The sequence below is a fragment of the Bactrocera oleae genome, chromosome X (genome assembly GCF_042242935.1).
Source record: "Bactrocera oleae isolate idBacOlea1 chromosome X, idBacOlea1, whole genome shotgun sequence".
NCBI classification, from domain to species: domain Eukaryota; kingdom Metazoa; phylum Arthropoda; class Insecta; order Diptera; family Tephritidae; genus Bactrocera; species Bactrocera oleae.
In genome coordinates, this window is record NC_091541.1 from 24575681 (window position 1) to 24598691 (window position 23011).

The 23011-nt window shown below is 35.7% G+C and overlaps 2 protein-coding genes across 7 annotated transcripts in view; one reads left to right on the plus strand and one right to left on the minus strand.

The window, feature by feature from the left end:
* Positions 1-23011, plus strand: part of Asator (tau-tubulin kinase asator) — a 551150-nt gene that overhangs the window by 467825 nt on the left and 60314 nt on the right. The gene's annotated exons all lie outside the window — the stretch shown is intronic.
* LOC138857982 (uncharacterized) lies at positions 3676-4587 on the minus strand. Its single transcript, XM_070112346.1, has one exon. The coding sequence runs from the start codon at positions 4585-4587 to the stop codon at positions 3676-3678; it is 912 nt and encodes a 303-aa protein (XP_069968447.1).

Here is a 23011-nt window from a genome sequence, read left to right on the forward strand (position 1 = left end):
TATACCTGCAATTTAATTTCGTCAATATCCGCATTTTTGGCCGCAATGTAGCCGAATTACTCAGCCAACTATGATCCAAATAGATAATTTGATGACATTTGATTTGATTTGAACAGATGACAATTAATTAATTTTTTCGTGAAAAGAAGTGCAGGATATGTCTGGCAGTACAATCCATGTATTTGCTTGCAGTTTTATTCTACCATTCCTAATATGTAGCAATTGAATTATTTCGGAGGGTAGATCAAAACTGTTCGCATATCGCGTCGTCCGCCCATAATCTAACAAAATAGCCACAATGCCTTGGCGATGAAAATGTCAACGGGAATTTCTGTCATGACATTAAAAATGTCCTACCGGTTCCACATGGTGCGTCCTAACAATAAACCGCCTTGTTCAGTTGCAACAATCAGTATAATCCTTATATTTATGTATGTATGCTAAAATTACTGTACTCTTACAGTGGCTATGTGCTGTTATTATTATTATTTTTTTTTTTTTTGAGGTAATGAAATATTCAAATGAATTTTGAACGTATGCTGATGATTTGAAATATAATTTTTGTATTTATGAATTGTATTGACTCTTAGCATAAATAAATAAATATTATCCCATGGCGTCCCCTGGTTCTAAGCTGCCTCCCCACTAATTTTCAGCCAAATCGGTTCAGCCCCTCTTGAGTTATAAATAGGGTAACTAGCACAACGTTCTTTTATATGCAGGGTAGCTCACGAATCGTGCTACAAAAAAAACCGTAATAAATTTTTTTCTGTATAAGTAAGACCTCAGGTAATTTTTGTTTAAGTTCATTTATTTAGGTTTTTTAAAAATTTATGCTTGGGATACCGAAAAGAGGGTTTGTATAGTGCAGCATAACCATGCTTTGTAGACCATCATTTTCGTCTAAAGATAATTCAGACGGGATTTTGGCGGCAGTCCGCAGAGTAGATGGACCATTATGTGGTTCGTAAACATGTTGCCGAATCTGAAACTTGAATAAAAATTAAGATATCTTGATTGAAAGTACAAGTTCGTAGATGAGCGTAATCGGACCACTGCCACGCCCAGAGACCATCATTAATCGAAAACCTATCACTTGCCATAACTAAGCCGCAAATAAAGATACAAAATTGTAATTTGGTACAACGAAACATAATAACAAGGGTACCTGTGGTTTTAAAAATGTTTAAAAGTGGCCCCTCCCCATTATAGGTTTATTGTGTATATATAATATAATCCAAACCATTGAAGCTATCAGGGTTGTCGTGGAATCCCAGACAGATTTGCTTAGTTTGCAGAATTGCAAACCAATTCTGATGTTCAATGGTGTCACAGAATCTGATTGAATTTTCGTCTTTTTGAACATAAGCAAAACCAGTATTCGAATCAGCTGTTTACTAATGTGACAAAACTTGTAAATGAATTTAAAAGCAATTTTATTAAAGATTATAATGAGTACCGCCATTTTAGTTTTTATTTTATTGCAAGAAGAAAGCAATGAAAAAATTAAAAGGAGGATTTTATGAGACCACAGTAATCCACTTAAATGCACCAAGGGAATCGTATAGGAAATTTAGCTTGCATTTACTTGTATGCTTGTATGTATCGGGTGTTTTTTTCGAGGTATAGAACTTTAAGTTGGCATTACTGTTCAAGATGGCGACCGATTTAACAGCTGTCAAGTGATTTATTCTTAGTTTGGTTCATGGATAATATGATTCGAAACTCTTTGAATCGAGAGAGCGCTTTAAAAGTCCACATTTTTTATAACATTTGACATTGGTGCCACTGTGGAAAGAAATAAGTTAGGGAATTTTTATTACATCTTTTGGGAATTTGTAATTTCCACACCACCGCTGAGGTATACAAAAGGCGCGTTACCGAAGTTAGTTTTGGGTGCTCGGTTCCCCCGTAGGCCTATATCACCCATATAGGTACAAAATAAAATCACGATAATTTCCAAAATTCACAAATAATATAAAAATATACAAAATTCATCATAAAGAAAAAACTTAAAATTTTATAAACAAAATATCACATTTAAAAACATATCATAATAAAGCTGTGGGCAGCAAATATTTAAAATAAATAAATAAATATAACTAATGCCTAATATTTACATATTTACATATATAGAAAATATCCTACACCCAGTTTTCAGTAATAATTAATTATTTAAAACTATAAGGACCGAAAAGAAAATAAGAGCTTTGAAAATAACTCAACTTTATATATTTACATATATGGGAAAAAAATTCAAAAAATAAAGTTTTATTTCCGTAGTGATTTGAAGATATTTTACCACCTACTCCTAAAAGCCTAATCTACCTACAAGTGAGAAACGCATAAAGTTTTCGACTTAAAATTAGGGGTGCTAAGGCTGCTATTATAGAATTTTGTTAAAAAGAAAATTCTGATTTTTACGAATAATGTTAATACTAAATCTGTGTTGATGTTGTCACAACAGGAATAGGGTCTGACACTTTTTAATTTATCGAATAAAATCTGCCTTACACCTATCCTATGACAAGTTGAGTCAAATTCCTTTAGGAAATTTATTTCTAATTTTTTTAAATAGTCTAAAAATTCCTGCGGCGGTCTTACCAAACTACACCTGTCAACTTGTCTTTGTTGAATAAAATGAAATTGGGTTGAAATATCTTCTTCTCCTATATATGGTAAGGATTGGGAGCAAGCGTGTGTCTTATAAATTTTTAAATAAAGATAACCGCAGAAATATGCAAATGCATTTTCTTTTAAAAAATCGACTTCTAAATCTAACTCTAAATTTTCTCCTCCTGCTATCCGTTTAAAAATATGGCCTGGTCGTGGTAGACCTTGAAATTCTTGCCAAGAAAGATCCCGTACCACATTGTCATTGCACACACTTGCTATTATTTGGTGAGACTGTGCAATTGAAAAATTTTCGTTTTGTGGAACGGGTTCGCAGTTACCCTTTACTACGATATTGGCATATCTTAATCCCCAAGATTTTACAAAAAGAGGTTACTAAACATGTAAGGTGTAGTCCTTGCACTTCTTCCACCTCCTCTTCTAATATGTCCGAAATAGTGTTCTAAGTTGTCCTGGCAAAGTCTTCTCGTCTGTAGGTTAGTAAAGCCTGACTGTGACAAAAACCGCCACAAACGTCTTAAACTACTAATATTTAAAATCCAACCCTTAATATAATTGAAAGAATTTGTTATATCAGACCCATTTTCGTCTTCTACTCTTATTGTCTTTAAAATTCTTACTGCCTCATCTAAAAATTTTAACTGGTCGTCTGACCCCCAAAATATTTTTTTTGTTGGCAAAACAGCTTCAAAATTGCTACTATTGAAAATATCAAATAATTTATTAAAAAATAAAACATACTCCGCGGTATTTAAAAATCGAGCATTAGGGCACGACAAAAGTCCTGAACTATATGAAGCGAGCATACCAGAGGCTACGGTATCGCTCATAACCTGGGACGCTAGCTTCACACTCATTTTTTGAAAGCTATTCGGAAACATATGTGCTTCAGACAGCTTGGGGGCGCAACGCACGGGATTTTGGGAATCCTTATTATAAAAATAAATAATGTCATCCCAACTCACCGGACGCGATTCAAAACTGACTCTATTTTTTGAATTTTCTAAACAATTTCTAGTGCTTTTTAGAAGGTGGGGGCTATCAAAAAACAAAATATATATCCTTGCCATTGACCTGAAAATATGGGCGCTCTTCTGTTACTCCTAAAATCCTAGATAAATATACAAAGTTTGATCCCTGGTCTGAAACAAAATGGCAAGGTATGAGACCTATGTTTTGTATTTGGGTGATAGCCTCAAATATATATTTTTTGGCAATATCCCCTTTACAGGATCCATGGACAATGAAATAAGAGAGTGGGTGTGACCAAGGCATTCCACCAATACCTTGAACCATAAGAGTCATTGCGCTATTACCTATTCGCGACGTGTGATTTTCATCGCCGTAATCTTCTACTCCTATAATTTTATCGTATTTAGGGACGTATTGCAAATGACTCTTAAGTGCCATTTCGTCACACAAAATCGACACGAACTTCTGATCCTGCGTGAAACCCCGGGTTCTTAACTCTAAACACTTTAAAGAACTATTACTACAACCGGGGTCTCGGGGCCATTCGGAAACGAACTCGTCAAGAGTTCTCTCTTCCGGAAATCTAAGAAGAGGCTTTAGGTGTCTATATGCTAAAGGTGAAAGAAAATATACACCTAAAGCCAAAGTTTTGAAGTTATTGTCGTATCTACGACCTTTTGGTTGACGGCTACAATTTACTAAACTATTTTTTATAATACTATTTATTTTAGGAGAAAGATTTCTACCTAAAATTTCCTCACAACTATAACCCTCTCCTCCATTTTTAATTTCCCTCTCTAAAGAATTTATTTTCTTTGACATTTCTTTCATTTGAAATTTTAAATAACTAATCTCCTGATCTTTTTCTTCTAATTTAACCGTCAAATTTGCGTTTTCCTCCATTAACTTTTCAATTTTTCTGGCAAAGGATGTCAAGCTAAAACTAGTTTGACATCCTTTTTCTAATATAATATCGCCCATGGAAATATTTTCCAAAACTCCTATTTCCTGTGGTTGTGCGTCTTCGGCTACAGACGCTAGTAATAACAGGTCGCCCGAACCTGAGGGGTTCTCGACCATTTTAGGTTCAAAATCTAATATGCCTAATTCAATAGTCGAATTAGGCTCCACACATTCTACCTGAAAACTGGGTGTAGGAGGTAAATTTAAGTTCGGAACCGCGGTTGGTGACAGTCTCTTCAAATATTTCACTTCATCAGAGAAGTGACGGTCACAGGCATACAAATATTTTTAATTGGTATCTCCTACACCCAGTCGTTGCATCCAAAGTGTATACCTAAATGCAAACAAATATACCCTAAACCTTAATAACTTTACTTATTATACTATATTTGAAAATAAAAATCTACTAAATAAAACTAATATTGCAACATTTATTAGTATTTACGATACTTTCTACTCAGGTTTCATTTATTTACATTTATATTTTATAGTTAAAGTACTATTTACATCTACGCTACTCAAACAATATATTACATTGAATTCATTAAATATTAATATTCTATTTTCTAAATTATATTACAAATAGCAAGTATGCTTGCTATATTTATTTTTACGTACTAAATTGCATGTAAATAATTTTTAACACATGGAACACTTTATAAAAAATCACTTCTAATTTTAAGGAAATCATTATATTTTTCTACTTATTAAAATAATTTACGAACCTGGATCCTTCCTTCTCCTTGTTGGGAAAATTGAAAAACCGTCGCGCTCCTACGCACCCAGCCACACACCGATGTTTGCATTTAGGCATTTTCCTATAATTTGTTAGGAAAACGTTATATTATTTAAGGTACATATATTTGCTACGGCTTTAATAACTTACTTACCAATTTTATTTTATATATAAACACTTATACAAATATTTTTAATTAATAATATCCCATTCACTATTGCTGCTTCAGCATTAAAATTACTTACGAAAAATAATGAACTGATTTTGTCAGTTAATTTTAACGGGATTTTATCTGGCAGTTCATTGTTTTGGTTGTCATCTGTTCAGTAGCTCATGAACTCGTGGTTTTTCTTGGCAGCACTGAAAGTTCATGAGCTCTCTCGAAAGGCAAAGAGAGGAGTTTCGGATCATTTTATCTATGGTTTGGTTTGGCAATTTATCATGAATAGACTCACGCCTGAACAACGCTTGCAAATAGTGCAATTTAATTTCGAAAATAATGGTTCTGTGCGGAATACGTATACGCGCACTTCTGGTTGAATGGCTACGTCAACAAACAAAACTGCCGCATTTGAAGTGAAGCTAATCCTCAAGTGTATGTTGAAACACCGTTATATCCATAAAAACTGACTGTTTGGTGCTTTATGGGCTAGTAGAATCATTGGTCTGTACTTCTTCAAAAACCTGGTAACAAAACCCATAAAATTTCCGCGACACCCAAAATCGATGCAATTTCTGTTTCGAACGTCAAACCAGTAATATCTGAATTCATGACACATACTATTTTTTACTATTCCGACAACTTTTAGATTCCACAACACCCCTGTATATCACCCAAATTTTCACAGGACAAATCACTTCGACACCTTTTGCGACAGCGTGAAAATACGTGAAATCCGATGATAACTACACCCACTCCCCATATAACGGTTTTGTTACTACTACAAGTGCGACAAATCAGTAACTAAGTGAATCATGACATTAAATTTTACATCATGAATGGTATTATAGCAGCAGGTGGAAAAATTGGACGATGGACGTGGCACCGTCGACATTTAGGTGAATTCACATATCTCCGGACCTATTCTACCAATTTCAACCAAATTCAGTACGCAGAATTATTCCAGTACGCATTGACATTCTGATATTACAGTGTGAAAATGGGTTAAATCGGACACCAACTACGCCAACTTCCCTTATAACACAACATTAAACCCATCTGAGTTTTTCACTTTTCTGTATACAAATCAAGCACCAACTTTGCACAAATAGTGCCTTTAAGTTATGCCGTCTCAGGTCTAAAAATTTTCACAACTATAACTACTACTACCATAACTATTCAAGCCCCCAGATACCGGCAATGTGGACCCAGAGTTTTTGGTTGACTTTTTACCGAAAATATCGGTCAATGTGTGAGATATATAATTGAAATTAGGATCCTTTCCTGAGAATAGTATGTCTCTGTGTCAAAAATGGATTGAAATGGGTCAATATTTGTCTTAGCCCTGATATACCTAATAGAAAGATTTTCGAACTTCCGGCTGACTTTATACCGCATATAGGGCATGTTTTTCTAACACCGGTGCATCTTGCCAAGGCCTCATATATCTAATATCAGGCATTTCAACCATCTAGTTGAATTTACTCCTTATATATTGGTGATGGTATATAAGGTACCTTAATGAAACTCAGAGATCATATTTTCTGTTATTATTGTAATATTTCGTAATGCCAAAAACAGATAAAATCGGATCAATACTACACGTATCTCCCATATACCTAGTGAAAGAATTTCAAACTTCCAGTTGGTTTTATACCGTATATATCGGTCAATATGTAAGATATCTTAACAAAATTAACTGAAGGTATAATATTGGATATACTTCTTTTTAATACCAAAAATACGTGGAGTTTTATTATTATAAATATAGTAATTTCCATTATTCTAACAAACCATATTATATTACTGGTTTACCGCTGAACATGAATGAAGTTGGTCTAGACCTTGGTCTTAATCTCCTATTTCTACTACTATCAATTCCGATCTTTTGGTTGACGTTTTGCACATCAACTCAATATATTAAATTTAGCCTCTTCAGATAAGTTTATGTGAGATATATCTCATTTGCGTTGACGGGAAGTAAAATACCCTATAATTATAAAACTAATTAAGTCTATGACCTATAATATAACTTAATAAAATACTTATTTTGATTTTGCAAGAGTAGGAATTGTTCGGGTACACCCGAACTTAGCCCTTCCTTTTTTGTTTATTATTTATTTTATTTTTTGTTACAAACCTATAGTGACTTTTGGTAAGTCTTAAAGAATCATGTATGAAATTGTAAATAATAATACAAAGCGATAGAAGGTAGAGAAAAATATCTTCCGCATCATCATTGTGTCGTCACAGCAATAGTATTTGCTGCTTAGAGGTTACTAAACAACTCTCCTGTAAGAAACCGTCGCCCACCCTGGTACCGCTTTCTTTCTTCGGGCGTTTCATATTTCCCGACTTAAGACTTACATGTGATTGCTTGCGTCCAGATCCAGCCTTTCTTAACCGTAGAACGTTTTATATGTAGCTTTTCACGTTCTTCCAGTTTTCCTAGTTTTAAGGCATAACAGTTATAATGTTGTCCGCTTTCAGGGGGCCGAAAAAATTGTGCAGCCTATTTCGCTCTGTATGCGAGCGTATACATTTGAAAAACGTATATTCAGCGTCTTCCTCGATTGCGTAATTGTATAAACATGACGGCTCTTCGGCTTTTCCCATTTTGTGTAAATATTTCCTTAATTATGTGCAGCCTATTTCGCTCTGTATGCGAGCGTATACATTTGAAAAACGTATATTCAGCGTCTTCCTCGATTGCGTAATTGTATAAACATGACGGCTCTTCGGCTTTTCCCATTTTGTGTAAATATTTCCTTAATTATTCGTACCCGGATAGCATCTGTGTAGTATAATAATCCACTTCGCCATGTTTCCTGCTGGACCACTTTTTTATATTTTTGATTAGCCTAGCCGTTCCTCTACCATGACGTTCTTGCTCCCAACGAGCTTGCCATCGTTCCAAGGTATCATTCTTTATTTCCTCTTTTGTGGTGGTAACATGTGTTCCTTTTTTCTTCAGCGTCCACATCCTTAGCGCAGCTGGACGATACACTTTTAGGCTTCACGTCGGTTACTTTTACACCCTGGACAGGGTATAATAAGTTTGCCCAAAAGGAAACGGTGGAAACCGAATAAAATAAACATGTATATACTTATAAAACGTTTTGATTTTGAGATTTGAGATATCTTCACAAAATTTTTCGTGGATCATTATCTAAGATACTAATGCCATCTACGAAGAAATTGTTCAGATGGGATCACTATAGCATACAGTTGCCCTAAGAACCTTTTGTATTTGTGAATAGCATGTGCAACCGAAGTAAACGTTTTTTCTTGTTCCTTCATGCCATAACTCTACTCCGCAGAGCAAGACATTTTGTGTGGTCAACATTAGAAGTTTCCGTTTCTCCTTTGTCGGTCCCCCGATGTTGGCCATCAGCCTGCAAGGTTGAAATGTTATTTTAGACGCGTTTTCCGCAGAGTGTGAGATTTTTGCTCAGTACGTAAACCCAGAGTCTTGCCATACATCCAGATAATTTACAATATTTTGTGTTCTTAGAGTCTCTGTTGTTGTCTTCATGTCTACTATATAACTATATACAATACTATATATATAATCCGAAGATGCGTCTTTATTAGCAATACCAGCTCAGATTTTTCAGTAGGGAGTTTAAGGCTCCGCGCGTCAAGACACATTTGTGCTCTAATCATAACCTGGTTAAACTTCCTGAGCACATCTTCAGTGTCTCGCGAATCACGAGGCTTAATATACCGTCGTAGCTGACATTCCAGAGGTCTAGGCACAGCAATATTCTGTCTTTCAAGTTGTTCCTCACCATTAGGCTGAGATATGTTGGTATTTTAAAGTTTTCTTCTACTACGTTTTTCAATTGAGCGCTGTCGAAGGCATTCCGTTCATTCATACATACTAGGAATCTAGTAGCGAACAAAACAACTCGTCTGAGTGCGCATCTTCCACACTCCTCATGATATTCTCGATTGCCACAAATCTTGATCTACCAGGTCTGAAACCGGAGCCGCTGCATAGGTAATATTTGTTAGTTTAAGTATTAGTAAAAACATGTAATCTCAACTATTATAACAACACATACAGTCCACTCAGTTTAAATAATTACTTTGGCAATTTGTTGAAATATCTTTGAACATGTTTATGTTCAACAATGCCGAGACAATTCAAAACAATATACACATAAACAAACACATATGTTTCATGTAAACATGCATTCAACACAATACAAAACATATTTACTTAGTTTTAAAACTTATTGCAATACACATGAACATGCATGACAATACACATTCACACGCACATTTAGGTATATAAAATAGATTTTCAAAATAGTATTGTATATAAGCGATAAATATAGAGAGGTAAGATATTATTGCACAGCGCGTTATAATTTCGTCCTTCGAGCCGGATGAGAAGATCAAGCCAAAAATTAAAAGTCCTGTTTTGATAAGCATACAGGTAATATATATCATTTGGTCCTTTCGGTATAAAGATATCAATTGCCAGTAGTATAAGCCTCAAAAAATAAAAAGCATTACTTGGCAATATTAAAGATTTGATACAAGAGAGATCAAGCCAAATTAAAAAGCTCTGTTGTTGTTAAAAATACAGGCAAAAGTTGGGAAGTATATCGGTGATTTGAAAACTATGTAAAAGGAATAAATTAAACAAAAATCGGATAATAATGGAAAAATAGATAGCCTAGTGGTGACCATCGAAGCGAGGATAGAATTAAGTTACAAAATTATTATAGAAGCGAATACGGAACTGAATACAGCCTACGAAGATGTGCTTGAAAACTACGAAGCAGACATAGGAAAGTGTGGATCTACATTAGCAAAAAGTACGAAATAATACGCAGGCAAAGGGAAGTTTAATGAAGAGATAGAAAGGCTGAATGTTGATATGGAAGATATCAGGCGAAGACTAAACGAGCAAATAAAAAATAAATAAACTACACCTGCCAGTTACAAAAATTCTGGGGTGAATTCAGATAATGGGAAAATTTTAAAAAGCTATTCGAGGAGTATGTCAAGATAGGGAGGACATTGGAGATTCCAAAAAACTGAACTACCTAAAATCATGCCTGCAAATAGAAGCCAAGAATAATCACCTGATAACGGGATCAAGTACAAACTACAACACCGCCTGGTAGTTACTGGTACGCAGATATGATAACGCGCGGAAACAGTTCAACGATAACCTCGAGAAATTAGTAGAACTACCACCCCTGGCGGAGGAGTCGTATGATCAACAGAAACAGAAGCCCTGGTGTTATCCAAGTTGCACAAAGCACTTTCAATGAAGAAATTTGAAAATAAGGCATATATATGGAAATATAATATACTTGTGGATCCAAATTTCAACAAACCAAATCGCATAAGTGTAGTAATTGGAGTTGGCTTTTAACCAAAGATTATGAAGCAAAGTATTACAAAAGTTGATGACTTCTTAGGACAAACAACAGTGATGGGTTGAATTGTATCTGGTAATATCAAAGAAGATCCCTAATTGGGTGAGATAGTTCAGGAGAAGAAAAAAGTCATGTCAGATGAGATCGATGCAATATCTATTTAAAGCGATGAATTGGAGGAAAGCAGCTACGCGTAGAAGACCGCAATGTTGTCTCTTCTGATACTCGAGAAGGATGAAAGAGATGCGGAAGAAAACTTTACGGATATAAAACCCTCAAACGAAATATATGTGTAAGATGAGAGGAGCACGACCCAATGGTAACCGACCACAAGTCGATAAGCCCAACTATATGCGACCATAAACCACACAGGGTGGCTGAAGTAGAATAAGAGATTAATGTTAAAACACATGAAGATGAGCTGAAGTAATCGAACCACTGGTGAAGACCCAAACGCAGAAGATGACTCGGATGATTCTAATTTTGATACTACAACCAAAAAAACGTTCTGAACGTGGTGCTAAGGGTAGACGAGATAACCGCAAATCAACAGCTGCAGCAACACCGGAACCAAAAGTTAAGGAGAAGAAACGTATGGGATGCCCGCCAACAAACTGTGCACTACAATCACCGAATTCAATTAAGGACAAAAGCAGTGAAAAGGAGAATGCTAAGCCACAAATAAAGAAACGTAAAATCAAGGGTACATCGCCATTCGATGAGAAAGAAGAAAAATCGACAGAATACCTTTTCGACGAATACGTGAACCTTTATGTGCCATGTCAATATTTGAATGTCATAAATGCGAAAACGCGGCCATCACTTACGACGTTAGTTAATTGACGAACACGTCACGATTATAAGCTACCGTCACTTACACTACAGCAGCCTCTTCGGTCTACCGAAATCTATGTTTATATTTGAACATGTGCGTTGGTGCCAAGGGGCCACTTAATCGGTGCGCCGCAGCATAAGTAATATTTATTAGTGTAAGTCTTGGTAAAAGCATATACTCTCAGCACAAACACTCCACTCATTTTAAATAATTATTTTCTCCTCTGCAATATGTTCAAGTATCCTTGAACATGTTTATCTTCGACAATGTCGAGGCAGTACAAAACATATAAACATAAACACACACAAAAGAAACATATGCATTCAGTACCCATGTATATAAGCGGTGAAAATACTGAAATAAAACGATAATGAAATTTTGGTCTGAGGCATTCCTTTATTGCATGCTTCAGCGATTAGCCGCATTGTCTTCTTTACGTTTTTACTCACGCCCACTGCGTAGTTTTTTGGAAGGCCATACTCACCAATTTCTGAGATTAGTGTATCGATATTAAGTCCAGAGACATTCAATTTTCTAGTAGTAATGTGCTATAGGATTTGGGGATCTATTCCTAGGCTTTACATACTGTACTTGATATGTGCTCTGATGCTAGTGTAATGTCTGGTGTGTCGTGTGCAGCGCGATCTTCTGAATGCCGTTGCTGCTCCGGTGTTGATTACCATAATGCCAAGCCTGGTGGCCATGCCAAGTATGCGTTGACTTCTTAAGTCGGTGTTCCTCATTTCTCATTCAATAGCTTTTGAGTTAAAATCGCCTGCAATTATGAAATCTCCGCTAATATCTCGGTCCGTGTCTAGTATGTTGTCTAATTTGGCTTGGAAGTTGTGTACATAGTCGCTGAGTGTTAAGTAGCAGCTTATTATGGTACAGAGGTCGCTTTAGGTCCAGACGAAACCATTGCCGTTCCTTCTTGATATGGTGACTGTTTCGTTGTAGTTCTTTGCCCTCTTCGGTCTGATCCCTTACAATCCCAAGCTAAGTGCCCGAAGTAGCCTATGCATATTTTAGTAGTTTCCTTCAGTCGTGGCCTGCAGCTAATCCATTCGATTTTAGCTCTCCTCTGTCTTATTAGTCTATCGGCTTTAACGCTTGGCAATGTTGCGTACGCTCTCTAGTGTTTTCTGGTGAGATGTTTAGCATCCCGCGTCGCTCTGTTGTCTCCCTCTCATGGGTTGGTATTCCCTCGAGGCAGCCCCTTAAGGGTTGTGGATGCTTATTCTGAGGCTGCATTTAGTCACGTCCCCACCGGAGATTCATTGGATGTTTTAGGTCTTTTAAGCTGAACTCTCCTCTCCTATCGCTCTTGGTAAGGGATTACTTATTGGGTATTTACAGCTAACCTAAGATCTTTGACCGTCTACAGTTCATGCCACAGGCCTTTTTAAGATGATGCTTAGATATTTAACTTTATTGGACGTAAACAAATCAATATAAGTACAATCATTTGTATAATTTATTTAAAAAATAAAAAATAAAACATAAAGTTTTCTCTCTTTTACAATCCCGTATATAAAATTAATTGTCTCTGAGCCTTTCAGTTAACGTTTTATGGCCCTTTTGGTAGTATTTAACAAAACCGTTATATGGAGAGTGGACGGGGTTATCATCCGATTTCACATCAATAGCTTAAAAAATACAAACGACACTTGTGATATATAATGTAATATTTCTACATTTCACCAGCTGGTAATGAAAAATTAAGAATACAAAAATGCCACGGGAAAGTTACAAAAATAAAATTAAAGCTTCTTTATGTTGAAACAGCGGCATTTTAGTTCACATTGTAACCACAGAAACTACAAAATATTTTGATATTTTATTTTCTTCAACTTAATTTACCTGAATATCGTGGCTTCCTTCCATTAAAAAATATTAAAGAAATTGATGAAATTTATTTACACATTAAATATATTAGGGGCGGGACCACGCCCAATTAAAAAAAAATTTAACTGCAGATGCCCCTCCCCAATGTCTTCCTGTATACCAAATAGCAGTCTTGTATCTTATTGTGGATCTTAGTTATGGCAATTTATTTATTTTTGATTAATGGCGTTTTGTGGGCGTGGCAGTGGTCCGACTACGCCCATCTGCAATACCAACCATCTTACGGAACCAAGAAACATGTATACCAAGATTCATAAATATATCTCAATTTTTACTCAAGTTACAGCTTGCACAGACGGATGGACGAACAAACCACGGACGGACGGAAAAACAGTCTTTTCGTTTCGTCTCTTCATTCTGATCATTTATATATATATAACCCTATATCTAACTCGATTAGTTTTAGGTGATACAAACAACCGTTAGGTGAACAAAACTATTATACTTTGCAGCAACAGGTTGCGAGAGTATAAAAAAGACTGAAGTTGCAAAACAATATCTAAACATGCCAACCGCATTTTGGGATAAAGTAATTTGGTCCGATTAGTCCAAATTTGAGCTAAGGAGTTCAACAAAACGTAAGCGAGTGTGGTGTAAATCTATTGATCGCTTAAAACCACAGTGCATACAATCAGCGAGGCGGTTCTCTTACTATTTGTGTCTGTTTCTTGAAATTTGATGTAAGTAATTTAGTTAAAATCGATGGGCAAATGACGGGCGCTATATATGTTGAGATTCTTAGCGAAAATTTTACAATAAGTGCGGAAAAAATGGTTTATAGGTTATTTATATTCCAACAGGATAACGGCCCCAAGCATACATCCCGCCTAGCTACTTGCTTTTTTGAAGAAAACTTCATCAAAAAACTGAACTAACCAGCTCAATCGCTGGATTTAAGTCCAATTTAGCATTTGTGGTCAATTTGGACCCAAAGATCAGCCGCATAAATTTGCAGTAATTTTTCTTGAAGATGAAGCGTCAATGAGAATATTCCAACGGAAATATACGAGAATTTGGTGGGAAGCATGCCAAAACGTCTTCGTGCAGTAATTCAAAGCAAAGGTGGGAATACTAATTACTAAATTTACTTTTAAGCCAATTTTTTTTTGTATTTTTTAAGAGTTTATACTTTTATTTGACGACATAAAACAGATTTTATCCTTATTTTGAAGTTAAAAAACATTTTTGTTTCGATTTTTGGAAAAAGATATATTCATATATAATTTTTTATTAAAACACGCATTAAAATAATATTAATATTGTATGACTTAATGCTTATTTATTTTAATAAATCTTCGCTGAAATAACTACTGTGAAATTTATACTCTTATTTGATGGTTAGTGTATGGAACTCCATATCCATCTCGATTAGATTTAGGTGACACAAGCAATCGTCAGGTGAACAATACTATTATACGAGTACTCTGTAGCAATATGTGGCAAGAGTATACCATACATAAATATCATCAAAAATTTGAAATTACTTTTTGGTGATTACAATTTACTCTAACATATTAAATATATATATATATATATTTTTAAGATTTTAAGCTTCAATCGCATCACCAACAATGCAAATAAATTCAAACAATTTATAGTTAAATCTGCTGAGGTATGAGAAGCATCTTCTTTTATAGATAAAAAAAACAAGAAAAAACGTTAACTTCGGTTGCACCGAAGCTATACTACCCTTTACAAATACAAAGGCTCAATTAGTATGGCAGCTATATGCTATAGTGATCTGATCTGAACAATTTCTTCAGAGATTACATTATTACTTAAGATAATAGCTCATGCCAAATTTCGTGAAAATATAACTTCAAATAGAAAAGTTTCCCATACAAGTACTTGATTCCGATTGTTTAGTTTGTATGGCTATATGCTATAGTGGTCCGATATTTTCTTCTTTGTGAGAAAAGGACATTTGCAAAATTTCAGATCGATAGCTTAAAAACTAAGTGACTAGTTTGTATATATACAGACAGACAGACGGACATGGCTTAATCTACTCAGCTCATCATGCTAATCATTTATGTATATATCTTATAGGATATCAGACGTTTCCTTCTGGGTGTTACAAACTTTGTAGCAAACTTAATATACCCTGTTCAGGGTATAACTATTAAGCAAATAAAATTTTAGCATCTAATATAGCGCGATTCAGAGATATTAATAGTTCAAACGATGGTCGGCTACGAATCCTGTTCAAGTTTTAATTTTTGCGAATATTTAATTTTTTTATACTCTTGCAACATGTTGCTACATGGTATAATAGTTTTGTTCACCTAACGGTTATTTGTATCATATAAAAGTTAATAGGGTTATATATATAAATGATCAAGATGACGAGTTGAAATCCGGATTTCTGTCTGGGCGTCTATCCGTCTGTGCAAGCTGTAAGTAACTTAATTAAAAATTAAGATATGCTAATGAAACTTTGTACAAGTGTTTCTTGGTAAAAAAGGAAAAACGAATTGATCGAAATAACCCTAACTAAGCTCCAAACTAAGATATAAAACTGTAATTTGGTACAGGGAATTTCAGTAGCAAGGAGCCCTTGTGGCCTTAAAACTTTGAAAAAAATGGGAGGTGGGGCTACTCTACTACTCTAGTAGGTTTTATGTACATATCTCCTAAACTACACAAACTACAAAAACCAAATTCTAATAAGGCAAATATAAGAAATATGATGTTAACCAGTACACAAATCAAGCACCAATGAATATATTCGCATACAACTTAGCATAAATAATGTCTTTGATGTATTTCATCTCGCTGTTCAAGCACCACAATCCGAATATGTGGACCCCAGTGCGTATGGCTTACTTTTTGCTAAAAATATCGGTCAATATGTGAGATATATTATTGAAATTCGGGGAAAATATTGCTTTGATAGTAATAGACCCTAGTGTAACAATGAGTTGGTACGATCATTACTTCTCTTAGACCCCAAGTACCTAATATAAAGGTTTTCGAACTTCCAGTTGACCTTACACCACATATATCGGGCAATGTATAACCCCCACATTTTAATTAAATTGATAGAGCGTGTTTTTCTAATAACAGTGTATCTTTGAGCCATAAGTCGGTGAAATCAGACGAAAACTTGCCTGATCCCCCATATAACTGGTATTAGGGTTTTAAAACATTCGGGTGAGTTTACTTTATATATATGTTTATATTTATCTATATTAGTGGAAGTCCAGGGAAGGCTTAAACGGTAAAAATATATGGAAAAAGTGCGAGGAAATAATAAAAACAACAATTTATTTTCCCGTACAGACTGGTGTTCGTTTTCCTTAATTTGGGATTTGAAATGTTTATCATAGTCAAGGGAACGTTTAAAAAGTAAGAAAATATGGAAAAATTGCGAGGAATATAATAACAAGAAAATTTTTTGAGTTGTTATTTTTAGTTGACAAGAAATTTTTGCCACTGTATTGAAATATTTGAGGATTGTAGTTGAATCATGATTGTGTCGATAGCACAAAAACAACAATTTGTCAAAAGTATTTTAATTCATAATGTCATTGCTATTTTGTTGTGCTTTTATGATTCAAAAATATATTTTTTCCAGCCAATGAAAATTTGTATTTTCAGTGATAACTGAATACGAATAGATTGTAAACACCACAAAATCATTAATATGTAAACAATATATTTATGAGAAAAACAAAAAAAAAGTTTCTGACAATATGGACTAAAATTTTTTTAGTAAGAGGAAGCGTTCCGAAGTAACACAATATATATTGTAACGGATTTCTCGATAAATCGTCTACCTGTAACTCACTCTTGAGTTCGATCACTGGATTGTTAAATAAAAGTCCCAATTTAATGGCTACACACTTATCTTTATTTCTAATTCCAACAACTTAACACTTATTGCTCGTTATTCGAGCTTACAACTTCTTGCTTATAGCTTGATTGCTCTTTTCACGACAACACTCTAACTAGAACTGTGTTTGCTGCACAATCCGGCAGCCCTTATATAGTAAATCTGTAACAAAACATTGCTTCTAGAACATTCTGGCCACTACGAATTCGCTAACTACTTTACTACTAGAACATTCTGGCAACTACGAATTCGCTGTCTAGTTGCTTCTGGCAATTTATCGTCGATTCGATTTTGTTCTATCATCCGTGTTCGTCACAATATGTATATAATTGGATTCTGATTGGAATGTAAAGAAAAATTGATTTTGCTGCTTCGCGCACACAATATCTCCTTTATTGAAATGAAAAAAAATTGGATGTTGCCTGTCGAATGTTTATATTTTAACTGATATTCTCTAATCATTTTAACGTTATTAAAGCACAGAGAACAGTTGATGGACATCTGCGTCCGACTTATCGTGAGGCGTGTCAACTACTAGAGTTGCTCGAGAACGCTTCGCATTGAAATATTACGCCCAAGAACTCTATTCTATATTCATCGCCGCTTCAAATTCAAACATTGCTTGCAAATGTAATATCCACAAGTTTCCCTCAAATCCGGAAGTTTTTTGGATGAAATATAGGGATGATGTGTCTGAGAATGTGTTACATCGTGTGCGTTGTCAAACTTTTCTACACTACAAATTATTGCCAAAATTTACAATTAGACATTGCATATGATAGAAGACATGGGTTTCTTGAGGGTAAATAAAGTATGTTATTGGCGTGTTGAGCGAAACAGTTAGTACAAATGTTTCGCAATTGAATGCACAAAAAAGGATGGCGTATGATACTTTCAAAATAGATGTAAACTGTGGATCTGTAGGATTTTATGATGAAGGGACTGAAAAAACGTTCCTAAAAAAATGCACCAATTTGCAACATCACCAAAAATGCGCAATGGTGAAGATTATCCAGATAATTTGGGACGAATGCACAATGTGCTGGAAGCATTGGACAGGACTGTAAAATATTTACATGACAACCAAAACTTTTTTGGATCCACATCCATGATTCTGGTGATTTTCGACAGCCTCTTCCAGTTATTCCTCGATCAACTGTTACTAACGAACTAAATGCATGCCTAAAGTTATCTAATTTGTGGCGACACGTAAAGAAATTTCAATTAACCACAATATTGGTGGCAAAAAACAAAGATGTCGAATATCTCAATGCGTGTTCGACAAAGACAAAAAAATATAGTTTGTAAGAAAGTTTTAAGTTAGTTAACTGCCAAACCAGCTACTAACAACTTTACAATTTTCTCATTTGTTACAAACTTGAATATAAGATTTAAAAAATACAAAATTTACTTTTTTATGTTGATTTGAGCTTAACATAGATCTACAAAAAATTTACCCGCTGTAACGTTGTCGTCTTTATGCGTAAGCATATTTTCACTGTATTGAAAAATTTACTATAATACCTCTAACCGATAATGCCAAATCGTCAGCGTAGGCCACAACATGATCCCCCTTCTTTTCTAGATCCCACAGCAACTTATTCATTGTCATCTGCACATCGTTCACGCTCCCAGCTTTGAAATTATTGACCTGCTCATGAGCATCTGTTCAATTAATTTTCTGAGAGGTTCAGAGATGTCCAGATACTTAAGCGCACTCAGTATGGCAATAGGCTGGGTGTTGTTGAAGGCTCCTTCTATATCTAAGAAGGCAATTAGAGTGTATTCTTTAACTTCCAGAGATTTTTCAATCTCCGCCACCACAGAGCTCAACGCTATTTCTGTTGATTTTCCTTTAGAATACGCATGCTGCGAACCTGCCACCTTATCTGGTCTTAGTTTGTTTCTTATATGTAGTTCTATTAGCCTTTCCAACGTTTTTAGAAGGAATGAGGAGAGACCGTCTGGTCCCGGCGACTTGAAGGGCTTGAAGTTATTTATTGCCCAGTGTACGCTGCTTTCTGACACTGTGTTTATAAGAGTGGAGTCTATTTCTGCTCCCCTGTCTTGAGTATATCCAACCGTATGGCTTTCAAAACTGCCTGGGAAGTGGGTATCCATTAGTAGTCCCAGCGACTCTTCACTGGATACCGTCCAACTGCCTTCTGGCTTCTGAACATAACCGATACCATGCACCGATTATGCCATTATTTTCCTATGTCGAGACGCTTCCGCTGTGTTCTCGATATCATTATAAAAAGATTTTCAAGAATTTCTTTTTGCTCTTCTAACTTCCTTTTTGTGTTACCTAAGGAGGTTACAATAATAATCCCAGTCTGACTCGCCTTGGGATTGTTTGGCTAAATTGAACTGCTTTCTGAATTCTTTTTGTAACTTTTTAAGTTCGGGAGCCCACCAGGGGGCCTAGTTCTACCCCACAATGTGTTATAGGACAAGCCACTTCTAATGCTTTCTGGCAAGATTCAGTGAATCGAACAACGAGGATGTCGAGATCCTCCTTACTATTGAGCTGAAATGGCGGAATCATAGGGTTACGTTTTTCCAGCTCTTGCATGTGCACCTGCTAGTACGTTTTCCTATGGTTCCTGAAATCAATGCCTCTATCGGCCCTTTCTTTTAATATACATTCAATATATCGGTGATCCGAAAAGGAATGTTCTTCGAGGTCTCTCCATTGGATTACCGTGTCAAATAGTACTTCCGACACAAGCGTGATATCCAGTACTTCTTGGCGGTTACTTGTGATAAACGTTGGTGTTCTTTCCTTATTACACAACAGTAGCTTAATGCCTAGTAGGTAATTAAAGAGACACTCACCTCTGCCGTTAACATCTGTGCTGCCCCAGACTGTGTGATGCGCGTTTTAGTCGCATCCAAGTATAATCATGCACTTGCACACACCACGTATATCGATTTAATTTATATTCAGCACGAAACCGCATTATCTTAAGAAAACATGTCCACTTTTTTCCTTAAAATACCAAAACAACAAGATGCATCCAATTCTCAAATCTCAAGTAGTAAGTCATCCTCTTGAGATGGATAAAAAACTATCGAGCCAAGATAACGTCCCCTCCCGCGATAGCATAAATAATCCCAAACCTTCCCAAAAGCAAGTTAAACAGGACCATTATTGGCTATCTATCCTACATCCTTCAGAGAATAGGTTTTCTTCTCTAGAAATCCAAACAAAAAAATCGGAACGAAGTATCGTCCCAAGAAAACATCCCCAACTCACATCCAATATACATATGTTGAAAAAAGTAAGTAATATCACACTTATAAGGAAGCTCCTAACTAAAACTGCCCCAAGTTCATATAACTTGAAACTTGTTAAAAAACAGGCATCATCACCAGAGTCTTATAAAAAGATAGTAAGCCAACTCGAAGAAAAGAACACTGACTACACATACAAGCCAAAACAAGAAAAGAGCTGCAAGGTAATGCATAATCCCTGAAGAAATTTTAGATGAAATAAAGTGTCTATCTAGGCCATAAACCAATAAACACTTGGAACATGAAACACAGAAAAACAAAAAATGCATTACCAATGTTCGTAGGGGAACTAAAAGTTAGCCCAAGCAGCAAGGATAATTACGAAGAGATATCTCTTTAATACAAAAATTGCCTTTGATCCCCCTCGCCCAAAGCGTTAAATCCCGCAATGCGCAAATTGCCAACAATATGGGCAGACCTGTGTGCATAAAATGTGCGGAATCTCATGCGTCAGCTGACTGTTCACTCAAAACCAAAACAGACGACGTTAAGTGCGCGCTGTATGATGGAAATTACCCTGCAAATTATAAAGGCTGTATGGAATATAAAAACCTACAGAAATCGAAGCTCCCTCCTCTAAAAAAAAATAAGAAGATAACCCCATCTCACAGCAATAACTCATGGCAAACACTGTCCCGAAGTCATCAAAAAAAAAACCCAAAATTCAATTTCCTACTCACACGTCTTACATACCCCAAGTGGAAATGCACCTATTCCTCCTTCAAGTGTGTTCGTGCCTCTGAACCCTCAAGCGAGATGCGTGAAATGATCACACTAGTTAAACAAGTTATTCAATAAATCTCATCAGTGATAAATTTACACGTTACTCTCACGTCTAAAAATGTAACCTCTTTAATTCCATTAAAATGATCTTATGGAACGCAAACGGGCTTTCAAAACACGCATTTTAAATTAAAACCCGACTAAAAGTTCATGCTGGTTCGGTTATTCTAATATAAAATAAAAGAAATAATACTAAGCATTATAATAGTAACTCTTACGGCACACCTGCCATCCAAGATACAACCATAGTTATTGAAGACTCTAAAGGCCCATCGCTATTTTAGCGGTACACAGCTTTTCCAGACACACAATCAAATCCGATTTCACATCCCAAGGTAACAGATTTACAGCAAGATGCAGCTACAATGAAAACACACATACTGGGGATTCCGTCTTATTACACTCAAAGGCATACAACTTTATGCGGCTATAACAAAGTTAAATCTCCTCCCAGCCTCTTCAGTCTCTCCAACATATTGGCCCACTGATAAGGAAAACACTCCCGGCCTTAAAGACTTTTGTGTGACAAAAAGCATCAATAGAAATGATATTACATGTAGTACATGCTATGAATTATTAACTGATCACTCCCCCGTTTTAATCACTATCGATAAACACATAGATGACTCACCCTCTTAATGAATTTTACACAACAAGAAAACTGATTGGGGTCACTTCCGAAACTCAGGGTTTTCAACAATTAACTTAATGCAACCGCTGAAAACATGAAGAGACATTATTGTAGCTGTCAAACACTTTCATAGCTGTGTCCAACAAGCTGCATGGCACTCAACACCCCTTGCGAACATAAGACGGCAAGTCCAAATCTCATCGCCAGTTAAAGAAAGACTAAAAAACGCCGTGCGAGGAAAATGGCAACAAACTCGACACCCAGCCGACAAAATGGCCTTAAACGCTCTTACAAAACAACTTAGACTTACTCCAAAAAGAACGAAACTGTCAACTATAGCGCTACCTCAAAAGTCTTGACGCAACTGCTGCTACCGAATACTCCCTTTAGAAAGCAACAAAAGAGCTGAAGAGACCAGCACTAATTTAATCAGCCATTAGAATGAAAAACAATAAATGGGCCAAAACAGATTTGGAAAAAGCAAGTACGTCTGTACGCTACTTAAAAAGAGTTTTTACCACTCATCTACTTGAACTGCTTAAAAAATAGGAGAAACCCTCTTTCACACGTATCAGATGGTTCCACCCATTAAAAAAATTTTCTAAACAACAATTAAAAGAGAGGGTCCAGACGCTTAAACCTAGCAAAGCCCCAGGTAACGACGTTATTATTGGGTAAGTATTAAAACAGCTTCCAATAGAAGGAATCTCTTTCCTGACATATTTATACAACGTCGTTCTACTGCTCGGCTTTACTCTTCGCCAATGAGAAGTAGCACAAGTTAAAATGTTTTTAAAGCCCCGGAAAAACGCTGCTAGAGTAGAACCCTACCGCCTCACAAGCTTACTGCCCATTGCTTCC